At 42.7% G+C, this 13,290-nt stretch overlaps 1 protein-coding gene and 2 non-coding genes across 4 annotated transcripts in view; 1 reads left to right on the top strand and 2 right to left on the bottom strand.

The window, feature by feature from the left end:
• The window catches only part of Nfx1 (nuclear transcription factor, X-box binding 1), a 56,634-nt gene that overhangs the window by 10,666 nt on the left and 32,678 nt on the right, over positions 1-13,290 (bottom strand). Inside the window, exons 12-16 of one of the 2 annotated variants that reach the window (XM_005361998.3) lie at positions 11,824-11,903; positions 9,537-9,645; positions 8,919-9,038; positions 6,174-6,253; positions 1,469-3,144 (exon numbers count right to left, since the gene is read on the bottom strand). In XM_005361998.3, the coding sequence (XP_005362055.1) occupies positions 3,094-3,144; positions 6,174-6,253; positions 8,919-9,038; positions 9,537-9,645; positions 11,824-11,903 (440 nt within the window). In that variant the 3' untranslated portion in view covers positions 1,469-3,093. Of the gene's footprint in view, positions 1-1,468; positions 3,145-6,173; positions 6,254-8,918; positions 9,039-9,536; positions 9,646-11,823; positions 11,904-13,290 lie in introns of those variants that run through there. The other variant, XM_005361997.2, reaches the window with a different exon arrangement.
• On the top strand, positions 5,097-5,169 carry Trnak-cuu. Its single transcript has one exon. It is a non-coding gene; the product is annotated as a tRNA-Lys (tRNA).
• On the bottom strand, positions 10,227-10,354 carry LOC113457792. Its single transcript, XR_003378286.1, has one exon.

The raw sequence follows: 13,290 nt of genomic DNA, 5'->3' as shown, positions 1-13,290 counted from the left end.
TTTTTTTTTTTTTTTTTTTTTTGAGGCAGGGTCTTACTATGTAGATGAAGTTGTAGTCAAAGCACAGAGATCCACCTGCCTCTTCTAAATACTCAATTCAAGTTGGGTACCACCACACACAGTCATAAATATTAAAAACAAAAACCTAAAAAAAAATCTCCTTGAACTGAAAACAGATTTTTGTTTGTTTTCGAGACAGAGTTTTCTCTGTATTACAACTCTGGCTGTCCTGGAACTTGCTCTGTAGACCAGGCTGGCCTCAAACTCGGATCTACTTGCCTCTGCCTCCAGTGTTGGGATTAAAGGTGTGCCAGGTGCACCTTCACTGCCTGGCAACAGTTAAAGATTTTCTAAGTCCAAGTGTTCAAGTACGTAGGAAAGAGAAACAAAAGGGAACTTTAAGGAGCTGGAGAGATGGCTCAGAGGTTAAGAGCACTGGTTGCTCTACCAGAGGTCCTGAGTTCAATTCCCAGCAACCACATGGAGGCTCACGACCATGTATAATGAGATCTGGTGCCCTCTTCTGGCCTGCAGGTATACATGCAGCACAGCAGAACACTGTAAACAAAATAAATAAATAAATAAATGTTAAAAAAAAAAAAAAGGGAACTTTAAGGATAAGGTCGTGGCACTAGCCACCCAACAAACTTCTTAATAAATGCGTAATAAACAGAAAAGACCAGGTAACTAGGGAATCCTTTTGAAATGTTGTAACCATGATGGTGGTGCATGTGTACTGTCCTAGCACTCAAGAGGCCAAGGGAGGATGATTGAGTCTCAAGTCAGCCTGGGAGCAAGACCCTGTCTTAACATCCCACCTTTCCCTCCCTCCCCCAGAATCCCTATGGCAGATGAGGATGAGATGATACTATCACCCAGTCTCCTAAGTCTGAGTGTCAGGACAGAGATCGCCTTGGCACGCTACAGAGGGCTACACTGTGGTTAAACAGCCAACTATTCCATCATATCTGCCAGCTGATGTCTCAGAACCAGGTAACCTTGTCATAAAGAATGACAAGCAAGGACTGGTCAGTTGGCTCAGTGGGTAAAAGCACAAGCTGCCAAGATCAATGAACTGAATTCAATTCCCAGGACCCATACAGGAGCAAAGAACCAACTCCTGCGGCTGTAACCTGACCTCCATGCAAAACCACGGCACACAGCTTTCTCCTCATCACCCTCCCCCCCCCTCTCTCTCACACACACACACACACAAATATGATTTTTTAAAAAAGGATGCGGCAACAGGAACTCTCAACTCATTTTATTTCTTGAGAACCTGCCTGCTTCTAGGCCTCCCATTGCTGGACAGACAGGCTACAAACTTACTGCCATGAGATCAAAGATTTTGTTTTTTTTTTAAGACAAGGTCTCTCTGTGTAGCCCTGACTGTCCTAGAACTCCCTCTGGAGACCAGGTTGACCTCAAACTCAAGAGATCTGCCTGCCTCTGATGCCTGAGTGCCATCACTGCCTGGTTGAAACAGGGTCTATGTAGTACAGGCTAGCTTTGAACTCTTGATTTTCTTGTTCCGCTTCCCCAAGTGCCGGGACTACAGGTATGTGCTGCTATGCTTAGCTTCAAGGTTACTTTTATGTATTCACTCAAATTCCTTCAAGAGCTGTTGAAATTTGGAAACAATTTTCATTCCAGTAACACACGACTTTTTATTTTGACATGGAGTCTTGCTGTGCAACCCAGGCTAGCCTTGAAGTCTGTCTTCCTTCCTTTCGTTCAGCCTTTCTAATGGTGAGATCACAAGCATTTGCTACAACATCTAGCTCCAATAACACCATTTGAAGAGGCCTCCAGATCTAGAACACACATGCTCCCAATTGCTTTGGAATTAGGGCTACATCCTGCGTATGTTCTGTGTTCTTGTCACCCACTCCTCACTTGACTTGCTTGCATCTTACTGTCCTTTCTAGTGTTATTTCATGTTGAATGACTTTGTCAGATCTAAGCCCCGAGGACTCTGCATTCTTCACATTATGGAACTTAACAACTGTCTGCGGACTCACCCCTGCATAGTGGTCCCACAAGGGCAGAAGTGTGTCAGTCAATCACCCCATACCTAGTCTAGTATCCGGCACAGAGTAGGTGTTCAGCTATTATTTACTGAATAAAGATAACACACGAGCATTTTACAGCAGAGAAGTTGACAGAGGAAGTAAGATCCAGACTGAAAGCATGCCTGTAGGAGATAGAGTCAGGAGGATCAGGAGTCCAAGAGATTTGGCGAGGTGGCAAATTCGACGCCAATTTGAGCTATACAAAATCCTGCCTCAAAGCAACCACAAAAATGATATAAAGAGAAGGAACATGAAGGGCTATGACTTGAACCACCACAGGAAATAAGTACAGAGAAAATATGTCCTTTAAAGGTGAAAAAAATATTGAAAACATGTTACAGATATCAAGAGTTATGTTATGAAGTAACAGAGCAGGCCACAAAATGTATCATCTTGGGAGTAGAAGCATGAATCACATATCCCTGGCTATACAACAAAGTGTTAAAGAACAGTTCTTTCACTGGCTAGGGCTACAGCTCAGTCACAGGACTCTTGTCATTTCTGTTGCTGACATAAAATAGCCTGACAAAAAGAAACATAGAGGAGGAAAGGGTTTATTTGTCTTACAATTCCAGGTTACAGTCATTATTGCATTTAGTCAAGGCAGGAACTCAAGCAGCTAGTCATGTCCACACAGGGAGGAGAGAAATGAATACATGCACATTGCTTGCTGCTCAGCTTCATCTCTCCATTCACATAGTTTAGGATTTTCTGCCTCTCACAGTGGGCTGTGTCTTCCCACATTAATTAACTAACAATCAAGGTAATCCCCACAGACACACCCACAGGCCGAATCTGATCTAAGTAACTTCTCATTAAGACCCTCTTCCTGGGTGATTCTAGGTTGGGTCAAATTAACAATTAAACCAGCACAATCCACCCCTTGTCAAGTTAGCACACAAACATATCACTATGAACAATAATTTTACATTTCTTGCCCCCAAATCTCATGGCAATATCTTAATATAAAATATAGTCCAACTCAAAAAAGCCCCCCAAAGTCTTCAAAAATTCCAACACTTCAAAAGTCCAAAGTCTCTTTAAAAGTCCAAAGTTTCTTAAGAGTGAGCTCCTGAAAGATAAAAAACAAGTTACACACTTAAACATTCTTATTCCAATAGGGAAGAACTAGGGCATAAAAGCAGCTACACCAAAGCAAAACCCAAATCCTGTAGCTCAAGTCCAACACGGGGGACTCAATCATAATGTAATCTTCCAGACTCCAGGGGGCTCGGGCAGCCTTACTGCTTCAATTCTGACATCCACAGGGCACACAGCTTCTCTCGTAGCCTGGATCCATCCACATCAGCAGTGATCCTCAAGGGACATTCTGAAGTCCTGGCATCTCCAATACTGTGGGGTCTCCATTGCAACTGAGGCTTCACCTTCACCAAGTGCCTTTCAGGGACTCTTTGTAGGGACTTGGACCCTGACACATGGTGTCTGGAGCTGCTCTCCACGACCCCTTTGTGCTTTCAAAACCAGTACCATGTGATAACTCCTACAATGTCAAGTTCTGCAGGCTTGAGATGTAGCCTAGCCCCTGGACAACAGCTGGGTCAGCTTCTTTGTGCTGACCCCAAGGGAATGCTTGTCTCTAGGATGCACAGAAAGTTCTGCCCCACTGCTGCTGATCTCTTATCAATCAAGGCTTTTCTTCAGCCCTAGCCTGATCACCACATACAAATTATTAGCCAACAGTTCCTGAAAAGCCCAATTCCTGATAATATCCTCGCTCCCCCTGAAACCCTAAGGATCAGCTCTCGAAGGGCACACATGCCTTCTAGGATGACCTATTTAGCTCTGTCAACAGGATTCAATGGCTTATGCAGCCCACTTCTAGAATCCTCTATATTCTTCCCCCAAAAGCAACATGGCCAGGTTTACCAGAGCAACAACCTCATCACCAATTCTGGATCTAGTTTCATTTTATGTTGCTGTGACAGAACAGCCTGAAAAAGCCCTGGTAGGAAATGGTTTGTTTGGCTTACAATTTCAGGCTGCCGTCATTACTGAAGGGAATTTAATGAAGGAACTCAGCAGATGGTTACAGCACACCCACCATCACAGAAGAGGGGGTGCGGCTTGTTTGCTGCCCAGCCTGATCTCTCCACTATTTCATGGTTCAGGTCCCCATGACTAGGGAACTGTGATTTCCACTGTGGACTGGGTTCATATCAATTATCAACTGATAATCCTCCAAAGACACACCCACAGGCTAACCTGATCTAAATTCTCATCAACTCTCTCCTCTGGTCCATCTAGGTTGTATTAAGTTGTGTTATTTAAAACTAACCAAGATACCCAACCAGTACAAAACCCTTGGTTTAACCTGCAGCACAACAAAAAAGTGTTTTTGTACCAGAACAGTATTTTCTCAGCTATCTGTAATAAATGTGCATTAAAAAGTTCTAACTTGGAGCTGGAGAGATGGCTCAGAGCTTAGGAACACTGGCTGATCTTTCAGAGGTCCCAGAAACCACATGGTGGCTCACAGCCATCTATAATAGCGGAACATTGTACATAATAGATAAAATATTTTTTAAAAAACACTGTAATGTTTGTGTGTGTGCCAATGTGTGCGATCACATATGTGCCAGCTGTTGTGTGGAGGTCAGAGGACAATTTGAGAAAGCTGGGTCTCTTCTACCATGTGACCCAGGATTAAACTCAGGTTGCCAGGCTTGACAAGCATCTTTATCCATTAAACCATCTTGTTGGCTCCTAAATATACACTGATATTTAAAATTTTATTTATTTGTGTAAGTGTTTTGCCTGCATGTATGTAGGCATGCCTTATTCCCTCAGGTCAGAAGAGGACACAGGAGTCCTTAGGACTGGAGTGTCAGATGGTTCTGAGTTGTCATGTGGGTGCTGGGAACTAAACCAAGTCCTCTGGAGATCAGCAAGTGTTCCTAACAGCTGAATCATCTCTCTAGCCTCATTTATTTATATATTTAAAATACACTGTTTAAGAATTTCACACAACCCAGTGGTAGTATGGAGTCGTAAGTCACAAGCAATGCCCGGCTAGCTCAGTCGGTAGAGCATGAGACTCTTAATCTCAGGGTCGTGGGTTCGAGCCCCACGTTGGGCGCCAACTGGAGTCGTAAGTCACAAGCAATGCCACACCAGTTGGGAATTATGATTAATAAGATGGTATTTATTTAAAGGGGGAAACTTACAGATCACAGCCCTCTGCACAACCAGGAAGCAAGTCTAGTCGCCAGCGGAGCAGGGAGAGAGAGCGGGGAGAGGGGGAAGTCGCTGCTTTTTTAAAGGGAGAGAGAGACCGTGCCCCAATGGGCTGGTATCTCAGCAGCTATAGGCTGGAGGAGCGGGAGGACCTCCCGCAACAGTAGTATTGCATACTTTTAGTGCCGGCACTTGGGAGGCAGAGGCAGATGAATCTCTGAGTTTGAGGCCAGCCTGGTCTACAGGGCAAGTTCGGGGCAGCCAGGGCAACACACAGCATGTGCTCTCACAGTCAACTCTGCTACATTTCAAGGTTATAATCAGATTTTAAAATGATAGATCCGAGTTAGAGAGATGGCTCAGCAGTTAAGAGCACCCAGGTTTGAGTCCCAGCAACTACATGGCAGTTTACAACCCCATCTGTGACTGTAGTTCCAGGGGGTCTTCTGGCCTCCACGGACACCAGGCACACACACAGTACACAGACATACATGCAGGCAAAACACTCATACACATGAAATAAAATCAACTTCAAAAACTTATTTTACTGCATTATTACTGTGTGTGTACATACAAGTATGCTCTGGCATCCATATGAAGGTCAGAGGTCAGCTTTATGCAGTCAGTTTTCTCCTTCCACCTTTTATGTAAGGTTAAAGGAATTAAATTCAGACTGTCAGCTGTGTTACGGTGTCTTTAAGATGAGCTATGTTGCCAACCCCTGATACATTTTACTGTATGGAATTTTTGACACAAAAGTGAGAAAGGTGATAACAGAAAGCTTCTGCTTCTTAGACTTTGTTTCTTTTGAGAAATGAGACTTGAGAAACATTTTGAGAAACGTTTAAGTAACTAAGCATACATTTCTGACTGGAATTACGGACACCTAGGAGAGAGCAAACTTACCTCATGCTTGCCCATGCACCACTTCTGAGTTAAGAAGGTACAGGGGGGACACTTCTCCTCACTGTGACAAGAATGATACACTGCAGAAACAGAAACAGAACTTTAGGTCACAAATACTATAAACATGCTATAAATGTTTTAGATCCCGGAGTTAGGAATTATTCTAAATGATCATGAGGAAGTAGAAACATAACTGGCTTTATATCTGAGTACTGGAAAATGAGCATCTGGGGCTAGGAAGACGGCTTCGCAGTTAAAGTTTGTTACTCTTCCAGAAGACTCAAATTTGGGCCCCAGTACCCATGCCAATGGGTCACAACTGGCTGTAACTAGCTCTACGGGACTGAATGTCCTCTTCTTGCCTCTGCTGGCACCCATACATGCAGCAATTACTTACACACACACACACACACACACCTTTAGAAAAGAAAAATGAACCCTGTCTCGAAAAAACAAAACAAAACAAAACAAAACAAAAACAAAAAAAAAAAAAAAAAAAAAAAAAAAAAAAAAAAAAAAAAAAAAAAAAAAAAAAAAAAAAAGAAAAGAAAAATGAGCGAGAATGAGAAAAAAAGCTAAGGGAAAGAGATAGCCATTTGGTCTGCCCGTGCTTCTGTGTGAACCGGTAACTAACGTCCAGACAGCTGTCATTTATTCCGTGTAAGATGCTCTGCTGTGGGCAGCACAGATGGCACAACTCCTGGCACCCACATGGTGGCTCACAACCATTGTAAGATCAATTCCAGGGAATCAGATACCTTCTTCTGGCCTCCAGTCACCAGACATGTGGGTAGGCAAAATACCCATCCATACAAAATAATTTTTTAATGATTTAAATGCTTCTATTGATTACTTTCAGTGCCACCCTATCTAAGCTTCCTATACTCCCTCATGTGTTTTAGGTCTCCAACACAAGGCTGCGAGCTGGCCCAACTGCATGTATAGGCATTTGACCACTATTCTCTAACTCTCAGGAACATAAGACTCTAGTGATGGGAGATTTTTTTTTCATTCTCTGAAGTTCCCTCTGACCGACACCATGCTGGATATTCAAAAGACACTCAAGAAAATGAAAATGAATGCTAAACAAAAGCAGGTACACCACAATGTATAAGTTTTAAAGGTCTTACTAAGGATACCACCCAGCAGGATTTGGACATCATCTGTAATTCCTGGAAGCTAGTAGAAAAGAGGGGCTGGGCAGGAACTGGCCTAGACACTTCATGCTGGTATGATGACCAAGAAAGGAATTTACAAACCATGCTGGGAAGATCACTCTAAGTTTCCCAAAAAAAGGTTTTCAACTTCATGATAAATTTGTTTAGTTCTGTTTTACTATATTAAATTTAAAAAGTGAGAGCCAGCCATCTAATTTTAACTCAAATCCCATGGCTAGACTTCATGTAGGTATCAGATCCAGGGCCCTGAGTTATTTTGTGGGGTTAGTAAGTAAAACAACAAACTGCTGCTTATCAGTTCCTCTGAGATCGGAACTGTCCACCATCCCAGAAGCTCCTGAAGCCAGAGGCAAACTAACTCAGAATAGTTTCAGGAAGTTCCTGAAACTGACCAGATTCACTAGGTCCCTTGGTCCTTCACTCCTTCTTGGAGTCAAAAAAAGCCAGAAGAGGGTCGGTCTCAGACAAGCCAAGCTGCAAAGACCCTGAGACCTGACCTAGAGGAATCTTAGAGCAGCTGAGGCACCTGGAAAGGATACTCTCCAGTGTTGAGCCTCCCACAGGTTATGCGGAGTGCTCTAGGTTCCCAGCTTTTGTGAGCTGTCATCTGTGCTGGGGTACACTATGCTGATTCAGCTGTCACTGAGTCATTTCTGCTCCTGCAGGTAACCAACACCAATAAAACTCACGGGCTCACCAAGATGGTCTTTGGTATGTTGTGGGCTCCCTATCTGGAGGAATGGATTTATGTTTTGTGCATCTATGTACATACTCATAATTAAAAATAAATCTTTTAAAAAAGTGCTATAGTAGGTGAATTTGACTTAAAGTTTTAAACTAATTTATTTTTATGTGGTGCTTTGCCTGCATGTACACCTGTACATGAGGGCACCAGACTCCCTGAAATTGGAGTTTTAGACAGTTATAAGCTGCCATATGGGTACTAGGCATTGAACCAGGTCCTCTAGAAGAACAGCCAGTGCTCTTAACTGGTGAGACAACTCTCAAGCCCAAATTTTTTATAATTTAATTTTACTTAAGAAACTTACTGCTTCTCTAACAAAAACCAAATTCAAGATTTTTTTTTTAAATCATATTTACTTATTTTTTTTGCTGTGTGTGAATGTGTGTGCATGTGCGTGCGTCATGGCACGTGCGTGGAGATCAGAGAACAAGTTTCAGAAGTTAGTGCTCACCACAGGGACCAAGGAATCAAACTCAGGTCACCAGGCTTGGAAGTAAGCACCTTTACCTGCTGAGCTTTAACTAAATTATTTTTAATTCTGTAAAAAAAAAAAAAAGTCCAATTTTGAAATATGTACAAAAAGTTGAGGCAACAAAGGGAGAGGAGTCTGAGAAACAAACGAGGTTCTTCCACACTCCGGGATGCGTCTGACAGCTGGAGGACTGTGAGCGTGTTGTCAAGTACTGGCGGTGGCTTAGATGACAGATACAAGACACACCTTCACAGGCAGCTAACCCAGATGGTCTGAGTCCTCTACACAGCCACACGCTAACCCACAGGCTGTGAGTAGGCCGTGAGGGGTGGCAACACAGTGGGACTCACCTGGATGGTCACATTCGTGGACTCTGGCACAGGTCTGAGAACACTCGGGAGGCCTAGTTCCACAGGGGACTGGTGGGTAGATCACGGAGGCGCCACAGTGGCAGGTTAATTCATCAAAACCTAAGGGCATAGACGAAAGAAAACAAGCCTTCCTGAGTTTGGGATATAATAATAGACAGAGATAGGTATATTTAATTTTGTCATTTATTTAGCCCCCTGCCTAGTTCTGGGGGTTGAACTTGGGGTTTTGTACTTACATACCTGCTATCTTCTAGCCACTGCCCTGCTGTCTCCCGTACTGTCATTAATGAATGTCTGGCTAAGAATAACTACAAAGTCTCAACGTGTTTGAAATAGTAAGGCTTACTTCAATACCTCTTACCAATCTAAGCAAACCACCTGCTCAAAATATGCCAAGAAACTTTTATCTTGTTTTTGAGACAGGGTTTCACTATGTAGTTCTAGCTAGCTACATGCAGTCCCACAACTCACTATGTGGACCAGGCTAGCCTCAAACTGACAGAGATGGGCTCGCCTCTGCCTCTAAGTGCTGAATAAAGACATACGGCACTACGACAGGCTCCAGAAACTCTTGACGAATACGGTGAAGGTACTCACTGGTTTGCCAGCAGGTCTGACAGTTCCCTCGATGACAAGGTTCTTCACACCGATGAAGGCCACAACGGAGCTTCCTCCCACAAATCAAAGGACACTTGTGCTCCTTGTCCTAAGAGAAGAGATTTCTATTTGTTCATGATTCTTCTCCATTTTATAAACAAAATAACAAGGCTGCATACATTATGAACAGAAGAAGGGGAAGACAGGACTGACACGAGATTAGTCATGAGCAGACACCTATTGCAGCTGGATGCTGTGTGGATGGGCTCTGCTGTGCTACCTCGCTGCTTCGCTTTGAACTTTCTGATAAAGCAGTCTTTAGATTTCCAAACACTGACTCAGCCACCTTGGTACAGAACACAACAGCATCACTCTTTTCTTTGTCAAGACGAGGGTTTTACATGTGTGTTAGGTACTCGTGTGTGGGAATGAGAGGAGGCCAGAGGCCAGCCTCAGGTCCCACTCTCAGAACACTCTCGTCTCCTTTGAGATAAGGTCTCTCATTAACTTGGAGGTCGTCAATGGGCTACAATAGCTTGTCAGCAAGTTCCAGGGATTCTTCTGCCTATGTCTTCCTGGCACTGGGAATCAAGTATTTTCTTTTTTTATAGAGTTAAATAAGCACACCCACTTCTCTTCAATAGATGTTAAATTAATTAAAAAAATAAAAAAAATAGCAAAGACAGTGAAAAATGTTGGGTAGTACAGTCAGCCCTGTGGTTTTCTCCAGTAAGGGCTGTTCTTCCCACCCCTTTGTCTAGGAGGAGTGTATCAGCAAAGTCTTACTTCATCAGACTCAGCCTTCTTGGTCCTCCAGCATGCCCAGCATTTTTAAAGAGTGCTGGGATTCAAACGAAAGTCCTCATCCTTGTAAGGTAATCATTTTACTAACTTAACTATCTCCAAAGCTGCAAAATATAAATTTTTAAAGATTGTGTCAGGTGTTGTGGTGCATGCCTTGAATAGCAGCACTTGGGAAGCAGAAGCAGAGGTAGGCAGATCTCTGTGAGTTAAAGGCCAGCTTTCGCCTACATATTAAGTTCCAGGCCTGCTAAGCTATATAGTGAGACCGTCTCCAGAAAAAAAAAAAAAAAAAAGGAACAAGCATATATACATGAATAACATATACACATATATAGTTGCACTGCCTTGTTATTGTTATTATTCTCCCTTGTTTGTAAGTATATATATGTTGCTGTACTTATATGTATCATACAGCATCTCATTACATATATATGTATACACATAGTTATACTGCCTTATTTTTTTTAAAAGATTATTTATTATGTATACAACATTCCTTCCATGTACACCTGCACACCAGAAGAGGGCACCAGATCTCATTACAGATGGCTGTGAGCCACCATGTGGTTGCTGGGAATTGAACTCAGGACCTCTGGAAGAGCAGCCAGTGCTCTTAATTGCTGAGCCATCTCTCCAGCCCTACTACCTTGTTATTATTCTCCCTTGTTTGTATGTATATATATGTGGCTTTACTTATACGCATTAGTATCTCATTACATATATATGTATACACATATAGATTAACAGAATACCAATGTCAGGTAGAGGACCTACAATTAATTCTACAGAAACAATTATTTTAAATAAATGAAACTTGTGCCTTTAAAAAATTCTACGTTCAAGGCCAACCTAGTCTGTAAGGCAATGTCTAGGACAGTTAGGGCAATATATGGAGAACCTGTATTTAAAAAGAAACAAAACCCAGGATACTTATTTTGGCCTCTGATATGGCCCACTATGCTGGGACAACACAGTCCCAAAGGACCATTCTAAAGTTGTCTTGGGAGCTGGAGAGATGGCTCAATAGGTAAGAGCATTTACTGCTTTTGCAGAGGACCCATGCCAGGTGGCTCCCAACTGCCTGTAATTTCAGTTCTAGAGGGGGTCTAATACTGACTTAGCTTCTGTAGGCATTTGCACTCACGTATACAAACCCCATACTGACCAAAACAGACACCCCACCCCACCCCCAGCGCATCAAAACTTTAAAAAAAAATCAAAATAAATAAATAAAAGGAAATCTCAAAAAGCAAAAACTAAAGCTTCTTAGGATTGGGGTCGGAGGAGGCCTTCCACACATCCTTTTCTTCCCCTGTGCAGCGGACGACACTAAAAGCCTAAAAAGGTTGTCTGCTGAGTGCACGTGGGGAGTGGGAGAAACTCTACCGTTTAGGTCGACTTCCAAATCAGGGTCACATTCTGAGGGTTGAGGCTTGCAGATGAATGGAATCCGACTACACCAACCAATGCTAAGTCCACTTACCACACAGCATATCTCGTTACACTTATGCCGGCCACACAATCGTTTCTTGTTACACCGCTTGTCACACATAAATGTAGCATCTGTTATAGCCAATTAAAGAAATAAAACATACAAAAGAAGTGAACATTCATACCTATGAGTGACTATAGGCTGAAGAAATACATAAGTAATAAAGTAAATAAATTACTGATGAAATACTTTTCAAATTTTATTCCCACCTGTCAAAACCAAACAAACCAAAGCTGATTAATACATGGTATGGATAAGGATGGAGAGAAAAGGTACACTCATTCTTCATAGATGGAGTACATGCATATCTAACAAAAATTCAAATGGGCCTTAGAGACTCACTTGGTGGTAGGGTGTGTATAGAGTCTGCTGAAGGCCCAAGTGGTCTCCAGCACCACATACAAAGAAGAAAAGATGGACTGTAATTCCATGTTTTATATATACTTTCAAAAGTAACTAGAGAATTAGGTTATCTCAGTGTTACAGCACTTTTCTACCATGTATGGGAGGACCTGGGTTCAATCCTCACCAAAAAAGGGGGGGGGGGGGGAAGGGGCCAGGACGCCTAAGGAGCATACAAAAGGCAAAAAATATAAATTGGACTCAACAATAACAAAAAATTTTTGTATATGAAATTAAAGGACACCATAAAGAAGCAGCAACAACTCATACAATGGAAACTTATTTGCAAATCACACACCTCAAAAGCATCTACGATCCAGACACATATTACAAACTGACAACAACAGAAAGACCGTCGACCTAATTTTTAAAAAGTACAAATGACTTGGAGCGATCTTTCCCCCCTTTTAAAAGACACACAAGGATTGGAGAGATGGCTCAGAGGTTAAGAGCACTGGCTGCTCTTCCAGAGGTCCTGAGTTCAATTCCCAGCACCCACATGGTGGCTCACAACCATCTGTAATGAGATCTGGTGCCCTCTTCTGGAATATGGGCATACATGGAGGCAGAATGTTGTACACATAATAAATAAATAAATCTTTAAAAAACAAACAAACAAACAAAGACACACAAATGGCCATAAGAACATAAGGTGTGCAACATCATTAGCCATTAAGGAAATGAAAACCAAAACCCCACCCATTTTACAATGTTATGACAGCAGTAATGTTCTTGTCACTGTGTAGGCCTGGTAGGGCTAGAACTTGCATAAACCAAGCGTGGTGGTGCACAGCTGCAGACCCAGGACTCAGAAGCTATAGGTAGGAGGGTCAGAAGTTAAAGGTTATCTTTAGTTGCACAGTGAGCCCCAGAATAGTCCTGGATATGGTCTCAAAAAACAAAAACCAGAGCCGGGCGGTGGTGGCGCACGCCTTTAATCCCAGCACTTGGGAGGCAGAGGCAGGTGGATCTCTGTGAATTCGAGACCAGCCTGGTCTACAAGAGCTAGTTCCAGGACAGGCTCCAAAGCCACAGAGAAACCCTGTCTCGAAAAAA

The sequence above is a fragment of the Microtus ochrogaster genome, linkage group LG5, assembly GCF_000317375.1.
Source record: "Microtus ochrogaster isolate Prairie Vole_2 linkage group LG5, MicOch1.0, whole genome shotgun sequence".
NCBI classification, from domain to species: domain Eukaryota; kingdom Metazoa; phylum Chordata; class Mammalia; order Rodentia; family Cricetidae; genus Microtus; species Microtus ochrogaster.
Note: the sequence above shows the minus strand (reverse complement) of the source record. Positions and strands in the feature narration are given on the sequence as shown.